This window comes from Tubulanus polymorphus, chromosome 5 (assembly GCF_964204645.1).
Source record: "Tubulanus polymorphus chromosome 5, tnTubPoly1.2, whole genome shotgun sequence".
NCBI classification, from domain to species: Eukaryota; Metazoa; Nemertea; class Palaeonemertea; order Tubulaniformes; family Tubulanidae; genus Tubulanus; species Tubulanus polymorphus.
The window spans coordinates 5,000,987-5,027,138 of NC_134029.1; the positions used below are offsets into that span (position 1 = coordinate 5,000,987).

General features: G+C 43.4%; 2 protein-coding genes across 9 annotated transcripts in view; both read right to left on the bottom strand.

Annotated features, from left to right (window-relative positions):
* LOC141906058 (transducin-like enhancer protein 4) overlaps nucleotides 1–5,758 on the bottom strand; it is a 36,322-nt gene extending 30,564 nt beyond the window's left edge. For 7 of the 8 annotated variants that reach the window (XM_074795215.1, XM_074795217.1, XM_074795220.1 and 4 more), the window contains exons 1-5: nucleotides 5,405–5,758; nucleotides 4,917–5,017; nucleotides 4,626–4,689; nucleotides 4,120–4,164; nucleotides 2,894–2,956 (exon numbers count right to left, since the gene is read on the bottom strand). In XM_074795215.1, the coding sequence (XP_074651316.1) occupies nucleotides 2,894–2,956; nucleotides 4,120–4,164; nucleotides 4,626–4,689; nucleotides 4,917–5,017; nucleotides 5,405–5,425 (294 nt within the window). In that variant the 5' untranslated portion in view covers nucleotides 5,426–5,758. The remainder of the gene's footprint in view (nucleotides 1–2,893; nucleotides 2,957–4,119; nucleotides 4,165–4,625; nucleotides 4,690–4,916; nucleotides 5,018–5,404) is intronic. The other variant, XM_074795214.1, reaches the window with a different exon arrangement.
* Nucleotides 5,759–7,261: 1,503 nt separating this feature from the next.
* Nucleotides 7,262–26,152, bottom strand: part of LOC141905973 (nonsense-mediated mRNA decay factor SMG5-like) — a 41,863-nt gene continuing 22,972 nt past the window's right edge. Inside the window, exon 27 of the mRNA XM_074795103.1 lies at nucleotides 7,262–8,715. The gene's annotated coding sequence lies outside the window, so the exon portion shown is untranslated. The remainder of the gene's footprint in view (nucleotides 8,716–26,152) is intronic.

Genomic DNA, 26,152 nt, shown 5'->3' on the forward strand with positions numbered 1-26,152 from the left:
TCATTGAAGCCGTGCCATATTGCCCTTATTTCAATAAGCGACTTAGGGACCAGTTTAATGGGGCAAATCATTCATCCCGCCCCGCCCTGCACCCAGAAACATTCACAAATCAGTTAATATACGATGACATCTCAAAGCTTAACCATGGTAGTCAACACACAGGTCTGGTTGAAGCCTAAGTTATCGGACTAGCAACTGATCATGCCCAGTTGCTTGTGAGCGAGGACCCCGCCCGCGTCAAAAACTTGTAAAACCAGTAACCGCGAGGCTCGTGTCAGTCTTAAATCGGTTTGTTCCAGGCACGAATTAGAACATAAGACGCAGTATTGATAAAGTGCGAACATGGCTTTAATGTGAACGCACAAAATAAAAGCTCATATATCAAAATACATATAATCCATAGCCATAGAGAAAAACAAAATTTCCATATAGCTTTTCAAGGGCCTGGAAAAAAGTTCCCATTTTCCATAACTTTCCAAGACTTTCCAAAACCCGTGGGAACCCTGTTATATATTTCTGGTATTGACGCGATTCTGTGCTCTTGTCAATAACGGTGATTAAGTAACTGCAAGATTTTGTCACAACGAACGAACGTCCAATGAAAATGGCTTTTTTTCCTGAGACCTCACCTAAGGAGAGAGAGAGCCGACGTTCGTAGGCGAACGAACGAAATAATCAATTCAGACAAGTGCAGTTCTTACCAGGGGCGAGCGAACGAAACGAACGCGGCGTAATCAAATCAACGACACGCCAATTGATCGTCATACATGATACATAATTGATAAGTCAGAACGATGTAAATTATTCACCCACGAAATCAACGGGGGATTTCTTTTCAGACGTTTAATTACGCGATTCAAACGGACGTGCGGCAAAATGGAACGACAAAAAATAGCCACCGCCGCACGAGCGAACGTGACACCCCTAGTTCTACCGTAATCCTCGCGCTCGGTTTTCAGATCACGAAAACTACGAAACGTCGACACATTTATAAGACTCTGTATTTAACCCTTTCAGTTCGTCTACACCGCAGTGCGGTGTATGAATCGGTAATGGATTTTGCTAGTACACCGCACTGCGGTGTATTGATGTAATCAGTTTTTAGTTTTTATCTCTATACAAAGATAACAGCACCCGTCATACATGGTGAAATATTAGTACCTAACGATACACTGCGCCGCAGTGTAGACACATTATAGTGCTATTCCTGTTATTCAACACACTAGGGTGGAATTTTTCCCAAATTTCCACACAGTCAGCACGGAAAGGGCCAAAGAAACTTTATACCGTTTTCAGCATCAAAATACTGCCATTTAAGTATCGCGAATGCAGAGATGTTTTCGAATGTTTTTATTAACGGATCGGGTATTGATAAACCGCTCTGTACTCGGTTTGCACGAAACAAGAACCACGCTTTAATCATAGTTGAAAATCATGAAAATCAATCCACTCGAATGTCTTTCATTCAATTCTCATTCTTCACAATATACCCAACCGGAAACACGATCCGAGTCTACTTATGCGAGTTTCGCGAACGAACTCGGTATTTTTTTCACCTTCGCGTTTTTTTTATCATCACCAATTAGTCGTTCCCGGAGACCCGTGCACAAAGAGCATAAATGCATAAAAATCATAGCAGCGAATCTGAAATGGCCTACAGCGCGCGCATTGGCTTCGTGTCAAACATTTTAATTAATAGTACTGTTTATTTGATAGTTTTATCATCTGTGTCTCCTGATGAATCTCGGTGTCTGCTGCGGAAGATACGACACATCTGTGGCCCCGATATGAAATCACATAAAAGAAACAACAATAAACCTAAGTTTCTATAATATTTCTGCGCTTGTTATAAAATCGCACAGCTGGTTACTGGCTCCATGGACTGTCGGCCCAGGCCCAGGTTTAGTTATTGTCTGTTACCAAGAAGTGCAATCGAACAGGAATAACATCGTAAAATTGAACGCCTTCATGACCCGGATTCATAGTTTATCAGTCATACTTTCCAGGGAGGTTTGGGTTAAACCCAAAAGGAGCTAAATCAGATACGCGCTCTCAGGAGTTCTAACAGATCAGGGAATGGAATTCAAAATTCTCTATATTATTTCCATGACCCTTGACCAAAGATTCCCCGATCGAATTATAGGATACAATGACCCGCAGCGAGGGCTGTTTCAAGAGTTTCCTAGTGCCTCTCGTCACCAGCAACAACGATACACCAAAGGTCCATAAATGGGACAATCTTAATGAGAAGATCTAGGGTAATTTGTACCAAGTAACAGATATAAACAATTCTAGAAGCGCTTCAACTTCCAAGACTTCAGGATTATGAGTATCTCATCAACTTTCATGCTGAGGAGTTGATGTTTTGCACGTACTCATTCGTGTCAACATCTCTTGACCTACATTCTACAATCAGCAGTGGCAGGCTGGGGTGCTTCTCACACAATGGATAAATGAGGGTCAATTGGAAGCTTCACCGCATCATTAAGTGTGATTATTTCTTTTCGCATTACCCTTCATGCCACATGAATCCGGTCAGCTGCCGAGATCGAGCAGAGAACCCGACTCAACTCTTCAGCCGTAACCCGAAACAAATAGAGCTAATTGCTGTAAACTTTCGACCTACTATACGAGGGATATACGCGCGCGCTGAGAATAGGCCTCGAATTACGGGTAAACTGAAACCACTGCAAGCGAGAGAGGGAGTAAAATAACAACAATATTGTCTCTCATGGACCGCAGACTGCTGACGGAATCCAAAAATCTCCACCAATTCCGGGCTATTTTTAGCTTACATTCTATTATGAGTTCCCAGGCGATTAGCTGGATGTTGCGAAATCGACGATATACATCTTGAAAATTCGGATTATCCCGAGCGTGAATTAGTACTTACCTCTTGCGAGAGGAATGGTATGACTTGCGCGCATATAGCGTTCAACCGTTTGGCAATCTCAGTCTGAAAGAAATCCATCAAATTTACATAATAATACGTTCGCAATAACACGGTGCATCGACCACGGGAAAAATCGAGGTCTGAAAACCGGGGGGCCCCACCTCCGCGAGAAAACTGAGGAACTGAGATAATAGCCACAAATTATTGTCAATTTAGTGTTCTAAAAAAATTCAGCTGATTGTGTATATTCGAGGTGCATATGGGAGTATCGCGACGAGACGCGAAAGCTAGCAATGTATGCTACGGATAGAAGTGTGAAATTGAATGACTGATCAATACTTCCCCACACACACACACTACCAACGAGATCTACTCGTAACAATAACAACATCAAACAGCCAATAGCGGCCGAGATAACAAATCCAGCGCCAGAGTGCTCGTTCGAGCTCTCGCTTATTAGGTACATCGCCCGTCGTATTGACTGAAATACATAATCCGCTAGTTGAACCGGGCGCACGCACGAGTGACCAAACCGATCGACCGGCGGCAATATCCTCGAAACCCCGACGGAATTATTATTACATTTTGCTCCGGCCGTGCCGCGGCGGGAGGCTATTATTTTTCGTAGACGTCCGGCCCGAAATCCCCAGCGACGAAGGCTCATTCCGTACCCATTTGTACGCCATCGTCGCGCGGCTATAGCGACCGGGTTATTGATCCGAGGGGAACCGAGCGCCGCATTGTGGCGCGATGCATGTAGATGCAATCTGCCTGTGCAGCGCGGCGATGGCCGGGTCACCGGGGATATAATAGGTAATGTTTCCAACCCCTCGAGTGACACAAACGAAACAATCATAGCGATGACAATAAAGCCACCTCTAGTCACAATAGCGATATGCTAATCGGCTGAATTTAATAAATTTCGAGCGAGTCGCACAGACTTCGAACCGGGATCGCGACGATAATGTTTTCTATTGCAACATTAATCAAAAAGAACGAAGGCAAATTGGAGAATTTCGGAGGCATGTCGGTGGTAAATTCAAGCAACGGACTATTCAAGCGGTTACTATGCCCAGTGTTTAGGGTACACTAAATCCAACGCACCCCCTTTAGAAGAAATTTCACGAAATCCCGAAAACCAGTTTCCCGTCTATAGAAACCGGCTATTGAAATAGCGGGGATCGCGAATACTAGAATATACGTATTCATCGCCGCGTAGGCCTTACCTGTTTGTGCATTTCTACGTTCAATCCATACGACATTTCATAATACTGCAACGAAAAGAAATAAAACTGATGAAAAAAAGAAAACAAAACATTTCATTCGTTACGTCGTAAATAGCCACGATACATTCAAATATTTGAAAATCGTCCGCGGCTGCCCCCTCGCCGCGCGCAATTCAATTCAAACAGCGGATTCGACCTTGACCGTTGCCGACGACGACCGAGTCGTTCGTAGCTAGCGCAATCCATTTAAACGGATTCAGTTTCGGCACCGAGCTCTCCGGAATCAATACGAGTAATGAGGTAATAGATCTCCGCGTACGATCGATCTCCGTCGATTAGTGTAAACCTTACATCAGACGGTGCCAGCAATATTCACATAATTCATCGAAATAAATGCCGACGAGACTCGATTGTTTTTGCTCGATCATCCTCGAGCTAATTCCCCGTACGGCTAAGCCCTCGTCCTCCCTCTGTACTATCCCGCGGCCTGCGCTAAATCAACTCACCATCACATAATGTCTCTGCATCTCTGTTTTTTCCTGCGCGAGCTTCTCGCATTCCATTTTCAAACTGTATGAAAATACGAAAACGTCGAATGGTTATACACAAAGCCATTTCAAAATAAAGATAAACTAGAAGCAGCAGCAGCAGCAGCAGCAGCATAAAGCAGGTAATACTCAGGTATATGAATTCATAGTCTAATTGGCTTAAGATCAGTTTATCGGAGTGACAGATGTCTCCCATTTAAAATCGCTATTAGTAAACTACTACCGCACATGTATGGCTCTTTATTTTACCTGTGATACTGGGCTTGTAGAAAACTGAATTCCTCTTTGATACGGTCGCACGACTCTGTTACGGTGAATTTGAACGGTTGTCCTGGCTGGGGAGGCCCCTGCTTTTACACAAAAATGATAAAGAGACACAATGAAACAGTTTGAGTCCGACGTTTGATCATCAAGAAGCGTGTACCGACCGGTACTTGCGTAGTAGAACACAAGGACTGTCATCATTCAATCGACATTTAAAAATAAGTAATTTTTAAGAAAGAAAATACGTGATCGATAACTAGGTATCCTACTTTCATTTTGAAATAAAAAAAGGTCTACACAATAAAAGTCGGTGCATTACACAACACTAAGTCCCATGGTAGGCTATATATTAACATGGCTATCAATATCATATCATCAATGACCTTCTCGGCATGCAAAACCCAAACGGTTTCACCTATTTAGTATTTCTCATTTGACTAAATAAAACGAATATAGTTTCTTACTGAACTTACCGCACGAGGATTGGGATACATGGCGATTCTATGGTCGTGTATTTCTTCCTTTATATCCAGATATTAGAATATTCTATTTAGATTCTATCCGTGTGGTACTATAATAGTGTATAGCGCGGGAGTATGGCGCTGAACCAGCAGAGCTATGAACAATGCGTCGCGGCCACCAATCTACCGCAAAAAACGCGGCTAAAACCAACTTATTCCTCGGTAATTTTGTATTCCACGTATGCGGTATACATCCAACTATTGCGTACGTATATTTCCATGAAGATTTCGACGGTAATATAGGAGAAATATGCACATATATCCAGGATAGGACACTGCTAGCCGTCTCACTCGCGCCAGATGCCACGCACTAACACGGCTGTATGTACACGCTGTATAAGCCAGTAACAATAGCGCTAGGCAAATAAACTTGCCTTATATGGAAAACAAATGATTGCCTCTATCAACAAACACTGCGCCGAAACCCACGTGCACTCATTACAAATGCGGCTCGTTCACACCGATCGGCCAATCGTATCGCGAAATAGCCATAAAAGCGGTGACGACATGGGGTGCCCATATATTAACGTCAATCAATCCCACGTGCACACAAATGCACCGACAGCTGCATTTCCTCACGCTGAAACAAAAACGAAAACGTCCGAAAGATTGAAATCCTATGCAGTGCCAAGTTAGTTTTGTCAATCGCTAAAGCGAAGAAGCGTATAGCTGATCGGGAGTTTGAGTTTTGAGTTCTAGGAATGAAGACTGTTTCAGACTGGAAAAGACCAACGACATCGCGTACATCTCACCAACCAATCAGCATCGGCTATCGCCGCAAAGTCAATAAGGCTCTGAAAATTCACGATTCCTATTGGCCGGGTTTATCAACGCGCCGGCTTAGACACGTGGGTTTGACGAGTAGCTGTCAAAACCAGCGCTGGTGGAAAATAGTTTCAAAGCTGGAAAAACTCGCCTATTAGAGAGGGACGGACTGCTCTCGAAATTGCTATATAAGCATGTCGAGAGGGTTCATACAAAAACATAACAAATATTGAATTCCAGTACAGCGACTGGGGGATTAGTAAGTGGACTTCAGTCACACCCTTGCATGAGCACTGATGAACCGACTAACGTCAAACTCGGTCAATCACTTATCATTCTGTTGACTCTGGTATACAGCTGTTGGGCAAGTGAAGTAACAACTGTTGAGCTGGGTCATAGTTTTAGTTCCACCAGTTGTCTCAGACTGCTGAGCGAGATACAGGGCATTTATACAGCGAAAATTTCGCAGAATTGCGGGATCATACAAAACTTGAAAGATAATAATGAGGGCGGATCCAGCCTGTCAAATTTTGTTCGTAATCCTGCAAACTTTTTGCCATTACCCAGTGGAAAATAATGAATAATCCACTCATCAGATCAATACTATAGGCCTAATCCTACTTCGACCATCTATCAATCACAAGTAGATCTGTGTTACTTATTTTGACCAGGGGGCGCTTGACAGGGGGATAGATGCACCATTTTTTAAGGATCATACAATTTCATCCAATTTTTCTGAAACTGTATGTGGTGGTGGACCAAGGCGTTCCTAAGCCCTTTATCTGATTAGCCTGCATTCCACTTTTCATCTAATCTTTCTGAAACTTTGTATTGTGATATCTTTGGACCGAGTCTTTTTCTTAATTTTTCCACAGGGGGCGCTGTGCAGTAAAGAAATCTATTTCAAGTGGTATAAAAAGGGAAGTTTTTCTGCGGTTTGAGTCACGGTAGGCTGGATGCACCCCGGGATCGACAAGCTGACAAAATATGGTGAATTTACATAAAAGCTGTCAACAACATCGTTTTATATATGAATATCACATTTTATTCCAGGTCATAAACACACGTATCCCAAGGACACTAAATTCAGTTATTTCATCTCATTTTAATTTTACCAGGGAATCTACCCTTTCCCTGTGCCTGGTTCCATGAACCTATAAAACATAACCAAACCATAAAGTCCACCGATACATGTGAGTATCATTTCTGCCAGATTCTACATAACAAAGGGAAGAGTTTAACTTTTTAATTTTCTAGTGGCATTTGAACTACATATATCAAACAGTTGCTTTTTAAATGAATTTCTATCGACCGGGTAACACTATATATCGGTTGATTCATGCGCGTACGGCTTTCCTTTAACGATAAAATCATCAACTAATTAAGTTGAAAATAAATAGTCAATTCCATCGACGACGACGATGCATTTTACATCATAGGTAGTTTCACCCGGCGCTGGTGTTAATGCGATTTGTTTCCGTGCGCGCGGCAGTCACCTGTGAAATATCGCGCCGCTGACGCACACACCCGCCACTGTGAGTCCGTCCGGCCGGCCGTGTACAGTCGGTCGCTTCGATATTAATGGTTTTTCCTTCTCGCTGAAGTCGAAACGTCCATAAATAACGGTGACGAAAAAAATCTCGGCGGCTGTGGCAGCAGCGGCCTCACTCGCTGCGCGTTAAAGTAATGACTATCGCAGTCAGCCGACGGTGCAGTTAACTGAAGCTGATGGACATTGTTTAATGGTCCGCTGAAAATCCATTGATTTTAATTCGAGCGAAGTTCAACGATTCCAAATTGTTATTGCCGAAAGGCATTGTCAGCGGCAACTGCGCGCAAAGAATACAACGTCTTATTATATGGGAATGGATCCAGACTAGATCCAGACCATAGTGAATGTACAGCAAGTTGTACACTTTGAGCCGTGATCACACTACATTTTTGACCGCACCAAAAACATCAGACCATGGGACGTATAAACTAAATCTAGTTTATACATCCATGGTCAGACCAAGCCCAAATTTTAGCACGGTGAATTGCAACAGGTTCCGGAAGTGTCCCACTTCTGCTTTGTTTAAGCATTGTTTAGCATCGAGCGAGAACGTGTGAACATGCTCTCTATTTAGGCATGGGAAAAATTTGACTCCAGCCTGATCTGGGCAAGTTTGGCCCGGGCCAAATTGTCTCTGAGTGATCGTGGCTATGGTCGAGATACCATAGTATAATGTACAGTGCCTTTTTAATTGTTCACAAATATTTCTCCACCAGATCAGAATATATAACAATAATATTGTAATCTATTCTTTATATATTATATAAGTTAAGTATAACTAAACTCCTATATAAGACTGTGGAGAGTAAGAGGATCATTTGTTTTCTGTTGGTTATACTATGGTCGGAAGTCGCATGTAGACTTGGATTTGACTTTTTTTCATTTCCACCAATCTCCTCAATCGCGATTAAATCTTATCCATCAACTCAACGCATGCATTCTGAACCTGAAAAGAACAAAAAAAACATCCATGTGTTATTCATGGAAAGTTTAAATGCGAAAGGCCCATACAAATATTTGATACATAGATTAGCTGAAGACTTGTACAAAAACACCCGACAAACAGAGAAACTCTCCCTGATCCAATCAAATACGATTGGCTGATATTCACCAGAGCCGAATATGATTGGTCGATATTCAGTAGGCATGAATATCACCGAATATGATTGGTCGGTGATATTCATTATTCAAGGCTAACGCACTAGATAGTGAAATTTGAAATAAAGTCCAGTTCATGTCCAAAATCTTACGTAACCCGCTCTGATATTATCACCACGTCGAAGTGGCTCTGAAGTTTGATAATTCGCGAAAACCATCCGAATCCCGATATAATTCAATCACACGGAATAGATATCCGTAGATACATCTGACACATACATACATCTTGTGACAATCCATGCATAGAAAAATGATTGATGAACAATGATATTACAAAAATCAAAGTGGAACTTTATGCGTGCGCACACACACCGCAGGCACACCGCATTTATGCTAGAGCAAGCACTCAGAAAATTACAATCCAGCTCCGTGTGTCTCCTCATCTCGTAATTCACATACAAATTAATACTACAGCTGCCGCCCAAATATACACTGTCATTTCTTAATGAGGTTTTTTTCTTTGTATGAACTGAATGGGCTCGAATTTATATAAATCGAGCTTATCAGCAATCCGCCATGAAATACTCCAGTTATATTGAACTCTTTCGTTTGATGCTTTCCGTGCGACAGCGAGATTACGATATTACCCTATTATAGATCGAATCGAAAAAATTGGAAGACAACGTTTTGTTGTCTCAGTTACAATCAATTCCAGGGACCGGATTGGTGTTAATGGGTTTATGGGGCAAATCTCTGGGGGGATTTCAGGGATTCCGAACCTTGCCTTGCCAATGACACAAGGTTCCCCTTTTTGTCAAGGGACCAGGTTGTTCAAAAGTTGGTAAGAGTTAAACAGTAGACAGTTAACATAGTGACAATTGAAAGGTCATTGTATGGTATTCATCCACATTATCTTTAACCCACCTGTGAGCCCTGGTCGTCAAAACCTGCATATTTGACGCTCATCCTTTCTGAAATCGCATCGTTTCTTGTAAAATGTATAGAAACCCCACTTGCAGCTTCAGCATATAGTTGCTATTTCAGAGGAATACCCTTCTTTTTCTTTTGGACCCCGCCTTCCCAGGGAGTTCCGTTTAGACTTAAAACCATCTACGACGAAAATCTGTTCGAGTTATTAAGATATTGAGATTAATTATTAAGATATTGAGCTAGGCGAGCAGCAGCAGCAGCAGCAGCGTAATGGCTTATTAATTCTATGAATGCGCCGTGTTTGAAGCAGAACGAATGCAATATGAATCGATGCTGTACAATGCCGATTTAACAATGCGTCGACGTTTGATCCGATCACGAAAAATCGGAACGCGACTCGAGTCGGACTCTCAGAGAATCTGCATCGGACGAAACGGGATGTAATTAATTGCGTCGATGAAAAATGGCTGCCGGATTATCGGCGTGACGAGGACGGACGGACTGTCCTCGGAAATCAGAGTTAAACGATAGCCATCGATTAATCTCCTAGCCCGGTTGAACATTATGGCTTAGATTAAAGATCGGTCTCGGGCCCTTAGATTGGCTGTTAGAACTAAAATGGCGTTAGACTGGTCCTGAATCAAAACTGGGCTCCATCCCATGTGCAGTGGAGGCCTAAGTCCGAAAGTGGTCTTCAACTTCAACTTTGCTTGAGAAGACATCGGCCGGCCTAGCTCAGTCAGTTATGGTAGTACATACGTGATAAAAGTGTGCGCTACCATGACTGACCGCGCTAGGCCTCTCCACGTCCTCTCGAGCTAAGCTGAAATAAACATTAGTCTTTATGTTGTAAGGATTTGCTGTGGTCTTAGAAAGGTCCAAGACTAGTCTTACAAGATGTGAGATAGTCTTTTAAGAGAGGTCTTGAATGAAGCCATGACTGTGCAAGTGTTCCCCTTGTATTTCAACTGGAGAAACAAGCCTTTCGCATTCTCGATTTCTATCAAGTATCGATCCAATTGAATGCTTCATTTTCGTACGTTACTAATTAGGTTTTTATTCGAAAATCGACCGCGATTTATCGGTTCTGAATTGATCGCCGCGGGAAGAAACGTTTTTAAGAGACTGTCGGCCGCTCGATAATCGCAGCCTCGATGAATCTATTCGATTCATGGTCGTTAAATGCGTTTCTTTATTTAAATCGTTTCTGTTTTTATAGGTTTAAAATCGACCGCTGCAGGAGAGAGAGGCACTCTTTTTCAAACCGAAGCTCGTGGCGACGAAATCTCAACTTGAGAAACTCGATAGACAAACAATCTCCAAGACGAGAGGAGTATTTTTATCAGAAAGCTGAACGCGATAAATACGGCATACCGCGACGTAAATATGATATACCTCACTGCAGTCTAGTGCACTTCAAGTATACACGGCTTGTCACATTTTTTGAAAGTTTTCCATATGCATAATGTCACTAGTAACTGTGACCGTTTACATGCGGCTGCCAAATTTGCCCATTCCAGTTTTGACGCGGGCCAAGAGGTAAGACCCGACCAAAAACGATGGACTAATTTGCGCCAAATTTTAGCACGGGTAAAATGATTGCATGTAAACGCTTAATTCTTTTGGGAAGTGACTCGACTTGCTTTATCACAAGATTGTAAGCACCGCGGACCAAATTTTACTCGGGTCCCATCGGGGCCAATTTTCGCCGGGCCAAATCGTCTCCACGCGATCGCGGCTATTAAAATCATACCGCGACGTTTCGGGAAGAGCTCGAACGCGGACGGACTCGGAGAAATCCGTTACACACGCGCGTCATCCATCTCCGTTGTGAGAATGATAAATCACTGTTGTTGTCACCGGTTCCGATGTCGTACGGTCGTAGGTTTCTTTTATCGAACGCGAAACAGCGAGAGTTCTTACATCGGGTCACATTTTTCAATTATCACCATCTTCGCGCATCATCTTGTCACGGCGGTGTGGTACAGCGACGATTGACATCACAACAGACGCGCACGACTTACCGACGACGCGTTGCGTTACTCGGTCGAGCGCTATCTACTGTAACCACGATTGCCACTAAAACTATATACCATACAATACAAGACCAAAGAGATCCGATCTGAGAGAAACCGATCCGACGAAATCAAGGCCAGCAGTCTTAGAATTCATTGGATTCAAGCCGTCTGATATAGAGTTAAAATCCTCCTATTCAAGAAGCACGAAGAATCTCCAAACCAACGACTGATGCCATGACTTGCCCTCAGTCATCTTCCCCTGACAGGGATTTGAACCTGCTCGCATCGCTGACTCAGCCACGGCGCGAAACCCTGCCCGTTGTATAATCGCTGAGCCAAATTCCATGGATAAACTGTAGATGGAAAAACCTTTGTTTATACAAAACAGGATTTCTGATTGGCTTATAATGACATCATCTAAGCTGCGCATGTACCTGTGCATCCGGTCTTGTGTGGCAGAGGTTTCATGCCGCGGCTGAGCCTAGCGAATGCCATCAGGTTCGAATGCCCCCAGCAGGACCGGATAAACAGAAAACGAAACCTTGAATATGGTTCAATTTTGTGAGTCCGTTCACTTTTAATCCTTAAGTTTGGAGAATCTACCTAGAGGCTAACTGCTGTAAAACACGGTATTTAGTGAACATTTTCCCTGGAGTCAGGCTTTATGAAAACTGACTCCCGCAAGACTGAAAGCGCAACCTGAAACCCAAACTATTTACCGCAAAAAATCACCACAAATCCTGAAATGTAAAAAATTAGAAAAATCCAAGAGTGCAAAAAATCCGTACTTCAAAAGAGCTTTCCGAAGGCAAAAACATTTGAACTCATAAATGCAACATTAAGGCCTCATCGACTCAAGACCCGGCCACAAAACCACGCTTGACTACGCTTACATTTTCTATCTGACACACAATGTATATCGGCAATCCACTAAGGCAATCTCGGCGTAATCTGGCTGACTGAACATCAAAGCTACGACCAAACCCTGCCAGCGTCATCCGTAATGCTATTTCTACGTAGCGCGCTACTTCAAGCTCGGCATTTACTGATTTTGGCATTTAATTTTCTGCGCGCAGACACGCAGGATCAGAACGCCTTACAAGCAGGTGATTCTACACTTATCGATCGATTATCCGAAGCGCCGTGATCCGTACAAGCCTCGCCAGCCGTGCCGTGCCGCGCCACCGATGGAAGAACCGAATGTATATGCCATTAGAAAAAAGTTTCCAGTTCAAATGAACATTGATTTCAGAGCGATGTTGAAACGCGCGAGGGCTTCTTTTACCGTAAGATGCGCCGGTCATTAGCGGCTAAAGAAATGTCATTTTCAGTCAATCTGCATAAATGTTTTTTATGAATGGTCTACCATGGATCTTAGCTGTATCTGCACAAAGCCAGGCAGAACCAGCATCACAACTGCGATCTTTTATGTGCCGTAATGAAATCAGGAATCCAGTTCCACAGTTGTGCGATTTGGCCCTAGAGTTGAATCATTGAAAATAAAATGTAAATCATAAGTTAACTCTTTAACTAAGAACTGAGGAACTCCCTGGACCCAGTTCCACAGTTGTGAGTTAGAGTTAACTCTGAGTTAAAGTTAGTTCATTTTCAATGTTTTAACCCAGGGTCAAATCTTAACTCAGAACTGTGGAACTGGACCCTGGTTCTTAGTTAGCTGCGAAAGACTAAAATCTTCACATGGAACTTGGTCCAAAATGTCTGTAGTTGACTAATTACCCCTTCTAATACTCCTATTTTGAGGAAGTAAAATGAATGCAGAATCTTATTACATTCATTTCATTTGGAAATGGAAAATTCTCCGCAGCATTCGGTAGGGCTTGATGAGATCTCAGACGTATCAACTACTAACAGTTTAGTTAGTTCATACGTCCATGATGAAGTGCAGTAAATCATCGTCCTGAAGGTGATCTATCAGTTTATATATATATATATATATATATATATATATATATATATATATATATATATATATATATATATATATATATATATATATATATATATACACACACTACTGTGTTGGACAGGTGCAATGATCAAAATCAATCAAAATCAATCAAAAAAATGCGCACAAGTCATTATCAGACTGGAATGTCGTCTCAACGCGCGAAACACCTCGCTGTGGCCAATCAATGCAACATCACGGATTCAGTCTTTGTTGGCGCGCGTCGAGACATGGAAAACCAATTTTCACCGGCATGCAAAAGATCTGATCTACAAGCGACGATAGATGTGTGTTCTCTACAGCAGCAGCATCAGCAGCAGCAGCATCAGCAGCAGCATCGGCATCGGACAATTCATCTTCAGAGGATTGTCAAATCGACGCCTATCAATTCCACGAGTGGAGCGAGTGGCGAATAGATTCTCTTTTTGTATCGTTTCGAGGTTTAAGATGTGACGAGCCTCGTTGATGTAACCCGCCCGCCTGTTTGCGTGGAAATGACACGAGTTGAAAAGAAAAATGGCCTTCGCTGAAATAATTACATTAAGCGTTCGTCATTCAATGTATTGCAAAGTTACTCATGAAATGATAAAATCAACATCTTGAGACACGGCTGGAGCTGCACTGCTCGCGTTGCAGTCTTTATGAGTTAAGTACCATCGACGTTAAGCCTGTATACGGAACAAAGAGCCGCTCATTAATGCATTAATGTTACTAATTAAGCTGCCATGAACCATTCAAACAAATCGATTTCTAGTAGAGTAAATAAATCACTTGTCCGAGAGAGAGGGAGGGAGGGAGGGAGGGGAGAGGGGGAGGGGAGGGGAGAGGGAGAGGAGAGGGAGAGGGAGGGAGGGGAGAGGGAGGGAGAGGGAGGGAGGGGGAGGGAGGGAGGGGGAGGGGGAGGGGGAGGGGGAGGGGGAGGGGGAGGGAGGGAGGGAGGGAGGGAGGGAGGGAGGGAGGGAGGGAGGGAGGGAGGGAGGGAGGGAGGGAGGGAGGGAGGGAGGGAGGGAGGGAGGGAGGGAGGGAGGGAGGGAGGGAGGGAGGGAGGGAGGGAGGGAGGGAGGGAGGGAGGGAGGGAGGGTCTTTACTTAAACTTTAACTATTACTGACGAGACCGATAATTCAGCTATTATTTGACCTGCTGCGAGAACATTCGCTGACCTTGCTGGTGCCAGCAGGTGGCAGCACTTGGCAAAAGGAGCAGCTGAAATACCAAGAACTAATAAAACATAAAATACATAATACGTATTAAGACATAAAATTGCACAGGCCCGGTGGCCAAGTGAAAATGATATCCTTCTTTCCCTAATGAAAATATACTTTTGCCAGGGCAATCGGACAAGTGCTTAAATCAAGGACCCAGTACTTGTATTGATGACCTCCTTATATATTGATATCTCATTCAGGAGTAATAAGGAAATATCTTGACTTATCTAATCTAATCTAAGCCATAAGTTGAAATTGGGTCTCTCTCGAATGTGAAACATAAAAAGGTTGATAAAACGGTCATGATAGATCAGAGAATGGACTCTAAAAAAACAAGATGTGTTTGTGTTTAGAGTCCACGATCCGAGGTCCTAGAAGTTTCCGTGATATAAAAGTTTGAGTTCGTGTCACAAACCCTTGAAGACTAACAGCATCTTCGAGCTATGACAACCTTGCGAGTCACGCAACGACGAATAAAGCTTATTTCATTTGAAATCGAATCAATGAACTTTCAGCCGGAAGAAAACCAGGTCACCTTCATATCGCAAACTGTTTCCGCGAACGAGCGAGGAAAAGTTGCTGGAAATAACTTGAGAACCGCTTGACTGACTGAATTCGATGTTTTCACCATTTACATGATTGATCCACTTGAATTTTCCAATTATATCCGCACTGAACCTATACCGAGCATAAAAACTGCTCCACATATCGGCTGCGTTCGCACTACGTTATTCACAATGTACTATATTTAGAATGGACCAATAATTGCACTCTATCCATCACTGTTGGTATCAATAACACGATCGTTTCGGGCCCGGACCTAATTTGGTCAGGGCAAAATTTAAGCACGGGTCAAATTGTGTGTCTGAATTGCAACTGGTTCCGGAAATGACTCACTTGACCTTCTTAAGCATTGTTTGAATGATTTTCCCTTGAACACGCATTCTAATTAGGCATGAACTCGGGCCTAATCCATGTCAGTATGGCCCAGGCCAAATTGCCTCTGCGTGATCGCGGTTAATGTTTAGTAATAACGGATAGTCTTGGGTGGCAGATAACTGAATATCTCCTTTACTGATAATTAACTCTTTCACTGATAATTAAATAAGTTTTAGTAATCAGGGCTTCAAAATTTTGGAAAACCGAGGATAGCTGATAATCGAGGGTCGACTGTAGAAAACTTCACATGAAGAATGTGTTTCAGGTCAACTGCACCTTCAAAGAAACGATCCTGCGAAAGAAACTTCATCATCGCGACGAAGAGAGAAAAGACGCCTCGTGACAAGTCGATATAAAGGAAGATAGTTGAACATAGCTGAGTACAGGTGATAATTCGTAGACGAGATGATGTGTGTAGGTGAGAGATGATATCTGACTTCATACATCGCGCTCGTGAATCGCTTGTATTTCTGGCACCCATTAAATCCTGTTCTTCCTGATGACTGAGTGCCAATAACAAGCATTCAAATATTTATTGCCTCACGGCTAGTCACAGACCTCAGGCCATTTTCCTGATTGTGTTAAGCGGCGCTGGCGTTCCCCAGTATTTATGCTCGGCGCGGGCAAAGGTTTGGCGCGAGTTATCAATTATCCATTATAACTCGGTGCGCACATAATTTTGTTCTAAGTTACGAGCACAAAGAGAGGTCCCACGAAGCCTTCAGCATTCGTGCCATTTGAAATTCCTATACAAAAACCATCTCCCGGCGCAACGGAGCCGAGGTGCCATTACAAAACACGACCTTGACCTTCATATCGCTAGCCAGGTTTGAAAATCTGCCTCTCGGGCTAAAAAATAGAAATATACCGTCCAATGATTTCCTATTTCAAAGTCAAACCCCCCTGTTTAGTTCCTGGCAGGTGATTTGAAAAGGGACCGGTTTATTAGTTCCCTATTTCAAGAATAAGAACATCAAGAACTGAATTTATCTCAACTGACAAAACTGAACTATCGATATGGAACACGCCGCCTGTTTTTTCTATATTTCTCTAGTATCACTGATATACTGCCTTCGAGGATACCCTTTGAGCCGGTCTATATAAGCCTAAATCATACATTGACTGGATAAGCTAAAGAACTGTCAAATACATAGATCAGAAAACCTCTTATTTAGAGCTGATCTATCGTCAGTAATAGACTTGCCTTATTCAGCAGCTGCATTTTTATCAGAGCACGCGTGTATCGATCCCGCTCTGCTCCTCCACCTGCTCTTCTGCTCTGCTCATCCATCTGCTCAACCATCTGCTCCTCCATCTGCTCCTCCACTCTGCTCATCCATCTGCTCCTCCACTCTGCTCATCCATCTGCTCCTCCGCTCTGCTCATCCATCTGCTCCTCCCCTCTGCTCATCCATCTGCTCCTCCCCTCTGCTCATCCATCTGCTCCTACGCTCTGCTCATCCATCTGCTCCTCTGCTCTGCTCATCCATCTGCTCCTCCACTCTGCTCATCCATCTGCTCCTCTGCTCTGCTCCTCCACTCTGCTCGTCCATCTGCTGCTCCGCTCTGCTCCTCCATCTGCTCCTCCACTCTACTCATCCATCTGCTCCTCTGCTCTGCTCATCCATCTGCTCCTCCCCTCTGCTCATCCATCTGCTCCTCCACTCTGCTCGTCCATCTGCTGCTCCGCTCTGCGCCTCCATCTGCTCCTCCGCTCTGCTCGTCCATCTGCTCCTCCACTCTACTCATCCATCTGCTCCTCCACTCTGCTCATCCATCTGCTCCTCCACTCTGCTCGTCCATCTGCTGCTCCGCTCTGCGCCTCCATCTGCTCCTCCGCTCTGCTCGTCCATCTGCTCCTCCACTCTACTCATCCATCTGCTCCTCCACTCTGCTCGTCCATCTGCTGCTCCGCTCTGCTCCTCCATCTGCTCCTCCACTCTACTCATCCATCTGCTCCTCTGCTCTGCTCATCCATCTGCTCCTCCCCTCTGCTCATCCATCTGCTCCTCCACTCTGCTCGTCCATCTGCTGCTCCGCTCTGCGCCTCCATCTGCTCCTCCGCTCTGCTCGTCCATCTGCTCCTCCACTCTACTCATCCATCTGCTCCTCTGCTCTGCTCATCCATCTGCTCCTCCACTCTGCTTATCCATCTGCTCCTCTGCTCTGCTCATCCATCTGCTCGTCCATCTGCTGCTCCGCTCTGCTCCTCCATCTGCTCCTCCGCTCTGCTCGTCCATCTGCTGCTCTGCTCTGCTCTGCTCATCCATCTGCTCGTCCATCTGCTGCTCCGCTCTGCTCCTCCATCTGCTCCTCCGCTCTGCTCGTCCATCTGCTGCTCTGCTCTGCTCTGCTCATCCATCTGCTCCTCCACTCTGCTCATCCATCTGCTCATCCATCTGCTCCTCTGCTCTGCTCATCCATCTGCTCCTTCACTCTGCTCCTCCATCTGTTCCTCCGCTCTGCTCTCATTTCACTTAACAACATTATGTGGTTACACACGTAATGTGAAAGCATCGTTGAACTCGGGTTGGACACCGTGTCGAAATGTTTCATAACGCGTCGAGCAGTTCCGAGATTCTGACGATCCGCCTAGATAGCGGATTTGTGGGCGGATTCATCAGGTGCACCGGCTTGTCGACTGCACGATCAAACGCTGCGTTACAACTCCTGAACTTTTACAGAGACATCGTTTTACACTTTAGATTGGAGCGCTTCGCATTAAAAGACTGAACATAGTGATGATCGTCTCGATCGACGGAACTGCGCAACTTTTCCAGACGTGGACAACTTAGTAATCGGATCACTGACATAAGAGACTGTGATACCTGATCGGAGCAACTCATCAAATCTAATTCAGATCTAAGTAATAGAGTTCAGAGACTGTAGAGATGACCACGCAAGAGTTTTTGACTTGGGCCCACCATCACATTGGGACCATGTTGGTCTGACACCAAAAACCAGCTCCAGGCTCTATAATTAGGCACAGGCAAGTATGACCGGGCCAAAAAGGGATTCCCGTGACCATGGCTTATACGTACGGTACCAATCACAACCTTCAACTTCATTTATCTCGCTCATTAAGTTGTCCAGGGTGGCCACTTTTATTTGACGTGCTTATTCCCCGACTATTTCCGGACTTTTTAAAAGAAAAGAAAATTCGCTGATATTTCGCGGATAACAAAGTACGTAAGTGACCACCTGTTGTCCTATAGTTTGGACCAACATCCTATACTATTATTACGTAAACTGATGAGTTATCTAAAGGACAGCTTGTACACTTAGTAAACTGAACTCGATACCAAAAATAAATATGTATACATTCAAATGTATTTTTGATATTATATACAATATATATACATATATGAAAACATAATAGAACGATAACCACACTCAGACTCAAACGTGGTAAACGGATAATAAGATAAAAACCCACTATCTACAGATTAAAAGAATTTAAAAACAAGAATTTATTTATTCGAACAATCTAAAATATATAGAAAACATGACGTTTCGATCTCAGACACCTGACGATGATCTCTAGGGTGAGATCTAAACGTCGTGTATTCTATATATTTTAGATTGTTCGAATAAATAAATTCTTGTTTTTAAATTCTTTTTATCTGTAGATAGTGGGTTTTTATCTTATGAAAACATAGTTTATGGGATACAGCAACCGGGTAAACTATATTTCCAGTAACGCAGGAGTACGGCGAGCTACGCCTTGCAGGCCAAGTTACAAATTCTCCCGTGTCGTAATCTCTTTTTAATCCATCATCAATTCAATCACGCGAGTTTATCCGGCAGCAAACATCGCGCGCCGCGACGATTGCGTTTTCCGGCGCGCAAAAACGAGCACGATGTTTTGCGTGCCAATGAAATTATACTACGCAAATATTTGAACGACGTCGCGCCAACAAGCCTGAACAAACACGATACCGGGCTCGAGTCGGTTCCTGGCGTATTCCGAATCGCGATTCGTCGGGGCGCCGCCGACGAATCCATTCGATTCCGGAATTCTAAATTCGCCCATTATCCCGAGCAAACAAGAACGGGAGTTCATCGAGTGAATCTGCGTTGAATAATCTTTTCGCATTTTCGACGGTGGTCAGGCCGTTTAATTAAAAGATTGTTGGCGAATCTATATCCGCCGGGGGTATGTTTACAAATGCGCAGTTTGCGTGAACGGTAATCTGCATAATTTAATGAATACAGAGAGATATGATTTAGGGCATCATAGAGAATCTATTAACGCCGTTCAAACGCGCGCGGGTACCGACGAATTTCACGGATGCTAGCAGATCGCAATTTCAGACATCCTGTTCGTCGGATACTTACTACCTAACGCCTTGCGCGAAACAGAACAGAAATGATTTTCAGGCTGATTACATGATTGTGAGTTGCTCCGAAACACGAAACATAGCGAATCGAAATGATGTGACACCGGAAACTTAATGAAACAAGCGGATCATCTCTTTTGATTTTTGTGTGCAATAAACAAGAAACATGGAAACAAAGAACTGCCTTTTCGATAGCATGTGGCCCATATGTATAGTTACATGAACTATTTTTCTCATCGCTAGGAAGCAATGTAGGTTTCTTAAGGTGTTTCTTGTTTCATCGCACATGAAATTATGTTTCATGTTTCCAGTTGCAAGTTTATTTCTGGCTGTGCGCATAAGGCCTTAGGAAGAAATTAGTCAGGATAGTGCCACAGTTAGGAGTTAACTCATTCTAACTCAAAAGAGTTTATAAGCTTCCACTTTCAGCAGGTCTTCCTTTCCCTTTCAGGACCAGTACGAACTGTTAGTTAACTTTTAACCTCCAACAATGGAACTAGGTCCAGATTATCTATGGTTGACTGATACTGACAGGATCTGGATGTAACCAGTGATTGTGATGGGTACCCGCGCGGCGAGCGCGTCCTCAGGTAGAACCGTTTTATACGCACGTAATCCTTTAACACAATATACGCATTAATACCTGCACGCATATTAACTTGGTTGCCATGGCGACAAAGAATGCGCATCAATGTCATTAGAAGTGCAAGTTTTAAGTGTCGATATCGACAAAATACATAATAGACATTGTACACAACATCGACAAGAGGAGAGAGAAAGGGAAGGAGAGATCGGTGGAATAGGTTTTCACACTCAATCCTCTTGCCAATTCGCGAAACTTGACTACTCTTTAAAACGCGAGCGCGTGTATTAATGAGGTGTAGTCTCGGGGAAACTGAATCCGACTTAGACGTCGATATACACAAATCGACTTCGCCGCGCGAGAGTGGTTTCATTCACCGAAGACACGTTCGTTTGCAACCGAAACGAGAGAGACGCCTTTCAACTGTTGTAACTCATTGAGACTAAAACTTCTCTTGTAGTGTTTCGAGTACAATTGACTGATCTATAATATTACACACACACATGTATCAGTACAGGGGCTGTTTACTTTTTACCGATCTTTTCATCGGGCAATCCCGTTTTTTACTGGCGTTCACAGCTACAATGCCCAAATTCTGTATCGGTTAACTCAGCTGGCAGCTGTTATAATCTCATGGCACCTACCAGGGTTCAGGCTAATTGTAAGTTAGTTCTTCTTATTTGGCCAGCACCTGGAATGGATCTATTCCGAACTGGCCAAATCAATGCGGTGAATTCACAGCTCGTATGACTGGTCCAGCTTGATGTAACACTGATTGACAGGCAATTCATCGAAGCTAAGTTTCTATTAGCATAGAGAATCACAGTCTGTTCTAAAATCTAGATTCGAATTTAGGACTAAATTTTAGAAGATTCTGAATAACACAGTGCGAACGTGGCTTACGACTTTGAAATCGGAAATCAGAGTACGAATCTTTCATTTTAAGCGCAGTTCATGTTATCGAAGTGTTTTGCGAATGATCATACAGATATCGTGATCTGTTTAGGGGGTATCATCTAGGGTAATCCTGTGTATTGATTAAGACAAGGCTGAATTTCAAAGCAAGTATTACTAAGAGTTTACAAGTTTATCACCTAGATATAAAAAAACTGGCCTGATTGAAGATACGTATCTAAATGGATCAATTTAGATCCATTTAAAATTGATCCGTAGCCAAAGGCTATTTTAAGATATTCCAAACTTTAACACTCTTCTTGTCAAGACCGAAAAAAAAATATATGCGAGGTTTGAAAAATGTACACAGAGTACTTATAAAAGTGACAGACAAGCAACGTGAGTAGTCAAGAGTATAGCCGCGCTAGTTCATACCATTCAAAAATGCTATTATATTCCAAATTATGGATGCAGAGTGAATTTCTAGTACAAGTGAGCTTGACATTTCATACGAGACTGAAGTGCTCTCGACTAAAACAGGCAATTCAATAAGCTATTCAAATGTGTTACACATTGGATAACACTTGTTGTCAAAAGAGAGCTCGATATATTGAAACGAGAAACTCCCTCGCCGCAGTTGACCTAGATGGCACCACGAGCTGATGGGACCGTTTAAAGAGAGGACGCTGGCCTGTGTTGAAGAAAAAACCCAGCCGTTCATAAATTAGCTTATTTTCGTCGGTCGACGTGTCAATCAAAGAACAGCTTCATCCAATCATGTTTTGCATCGTAGAAAACCACCGGGTTCGCGGTGCTTCAATCCGGTAAACTCCCGGCGTATAGCGTAGATAGACAGCGCGTAGACCACTGCGCGCGGCACGCACAGGTAAAATGAAGCATTCTACCTGCCCTGCATCGTTCATTCAATCAATACATAAACCCTGCAAGGCAGATTAGATTCATAGTTAAGCGAACAATACAACAGAAAATCCCTAAAGCCAGCCAGACATGTAAATGTTCTTTCTTAGTAAATTGCATGTCCCCTGGCGATTCTAATTCGAAACATCCGAGCTCTCTCTCTCTCTCCAGCATTCTGCAGTAGGTGAGCAAAATCAACACAGATAGATACAACGCATGATTCGAATTCAAATCGTTTAGTTCCAACTACATTTCCATCAACTGGGCAAACAAGATTTCACCGGTGAGACGCGCCAGCACGAGTAGATCGGACACGGGTTCGATCTGTCGAGACGAACTGCCCTAAACAGATATGAGCGACAGAAATTTTAAAAAAACTCAGCAAAGCTATCACTTCACGGACCACTAAGGCGCAGACCATAAGTCCTAATCTTATTGACATATTTCTTCAGCTGTGATGGATAGGTTTGGCTGACCGCAATTCCAAACGTAGCATACCTCAACTTGATGATCGTCTTTCAATAATGGTATAGCGACTAGTGGCTGAGCGTAACTATAAGATGAAAGCATTTTTGGCCTGGGCCAAATTTAAGAGAAGAAAGACCAAGGTTAACTGTTGACACAGGTGCCAAATGGACCCATGCCTGTTTGGCCCAGGCCAAATTTGGGATCGGTCCTGTGCCAACTCTTGGCATGGGCCAAATAAAATGATTGGGTGTGAATTGCAACTGGTTAAGCTAAAATATTGTGATTTATGTATGAACACGCTCTCTTATAAGGCACACGCCAAATTTGACTCTGGTCTGATCAATGCGGCCAGGGCCAAATCGTCTTAGTGTGATCATGGCTTAAGTAGGGAGAAACATGGACTCTAAAATGCTTTAGAGTCCATGCGAGAACATAGCACCTCCCTGTGAGCTTGGAGAAATCAGGGTTACTCCAAGCTGTGAGCACCTCACTGTATTCAGCACCTCCCTGTATTCAGCACCTCCCTGTATTCAGTACCTCCCAGCATTCAGCACCTCCCTGCATTCAGAACCTCCCTGCATTCAGCACCTCCCTGCATTCAGCACCTCCCTGCATTCAGCACCTCCCTGCATTCAGCACCTCCCTGCATTCAGCACCTCCCTGCATTCAGCACCTCCCTGCATTCTGGTCTGTACTCAACTCTCAATCTCTTTCAGCCTCTCTGAAGTCAATTTACGACAGTGTCAACACCGCGCGTACACACACACATCTGGCGCCGAGAGACGAGAGAGACGAGAGGATTGAATAGAGATTCACAGAATCGTGTTGTCATTGATCAATCTGTGTCGGCTCTTGATCCTGTCTGACAATACATGACTAATTAATCCCCGCAATAAGAACGTGACGCCTGATATTTTACCCTCCTTCCCGATGAGGTCCGGTACAGCAAGCGCTGTCGTGAATAATCTGCTTCTATACGACCTTCTCTCTCTCTCTCTCTCTCTCTCGCTGAGGAGAATATTCAGCCGAATATCGATTTATGAGAGGTGTTGAGAGGAAATTGTTTTCGGTACGTTATTGTTTATCAATGTTTTCCGGTGGTGTTCGGAGCGTCACGGCGGACAGACGCTCGCGCGGAAATCTTTTTTCAATAGTGCGTTGAACGTCATCGAAACGACGACACTTTTAGCGGATCAAAAATAGAGGGCGGCGGAATTATGCTTCGGAAAATTAATCTCCTAACGCGTGAGCCGCGATCACACGAGCATTTTTGGCACGGGCCTAATTTGGCCATAAACGCCGGACCAGGCCTGAGCCATATTTTGTCACGGGTCAAATTATTGTGTGTGAATAGCAACTGGTCCCGGAAGTGACTCATTTCACATTGTTTAGTATCAAGTGAGCGCTCTCTAATTAGTGCACAGGCCGAATTTGACTCAATTGTGGGGGTGGGAGTGGGGGGTTTGGTTGGTGGGGCTGATTCGTGCCAATTTGACCCACGGGGGGTGGGGGGAAGAGGAAATCATCACCATGTGTTCCGGCTACAGAATTAGATATACCTCGAGTATGAAAGCATTTGTTTATATTCATGTACGTTTAAAGCATGTAGCTATAGAAATATCTACGTTGAAAGTGTAAGAGGGTATTTAGAAAAGTGGAATGTTCGAAAAAAGAAATCCCTACGGCATTGAAAACACTAGGCCACTAACTAGTTCGTAAGCCCCGCGTTGTTTAGTAAGCCAAACTTGTTGTACCTATGCGTTCTTTTCTTTTCAGCCAAGACCTTACAACCAGTTTACATTATATCGGTTTCTTTCCGAAAACTAACAGCGAGAAAGATAATGAAAAGAGAAGAAAGAGGAGAAACAGAACGCGGGAAGAACAGCCGTATGTACGGATAATTCCATGGAAGATAACTACTACAAAAAGTGCGGCCGGAATTCCGCGAATCGGCATCAACGCGAACCCTGGCTAGAAATCGATATACGAAACAATTTTAACAAGGTTGTTACGTCAATTCTAAACATTAATGAAATGCTTTTAAAACTACGCGCTTAACCAATTACCCCCGTTGACTAATTTAGAAATCAGTAAATGATTCATCCTATTAAAGTAATATTGACTCATTTGTAATAATTGCCGCTTCATTGGAAATTATTCCACATGCGGCCTAATTGCCGTCATTAGTGATAGCGCTCGGGGAAAAAATACTGAATACTGAAAATAGATATACCCAGGGTATTATTAACGTAGGCGCAAAAACAAAACCTCAGCTTTTTTTACTAGACTACAATCGTACAGTACGGAAATCTTCCGTCGCTTTACGAGGTTTTTTTCCACGTGAAAAAACCCTTTGAATCTTTTAAGAACAAGATGAAGAGCTAATCAGGGCTAGGATTACTATATCGTTCCATAGATGTTCGAAAATCTAGCAATTTCGACTTGAATCTAACCCCAGGGGCCAGTTGCACAGTCGTGACTTAAGTCCAAATGTGGTCTTAAATCTTGAGACTGGTCTTACGTCGTTAGATTGGCTATAGAAGTAAGTTGATCTTAGATTGGTCTTAAGTCTAAGTCATTACTATGCAACCGGCCCCAGGGCCAGTACCATAATGCTGATTTAAGTCCAAAAGCGATTCTAAATTTGAAGACTGGTGATAACAGGGGCTGCCAACCTCTGAAAAGTGCTTTCAGAAACAAATCAAATTTTTTTCAGAAACATAACGGAAGAAACTGTTCGAATTAATCAGTAATCAACAGTAAGACCCTGGGAAACATCTTTCCTATTTCTGTATGCATCAAACATATCAAATCAGTATTTCTTGTTATAAAATAGTAACAAATACTGAAAATCAGGAACAGTTGGCAGCTCTACTCTTAAAGCTTGTTAGATTACTAAAGAGCTACATATGGTCTTAGACTGGTCTTAAATCTAAGCCATGACTATGACACCGAGCCCCCGGGTGATTTCTTAAATGGGAAAATGCAAAACCCGACGTTAAAAAAACGTGGATATCTACACA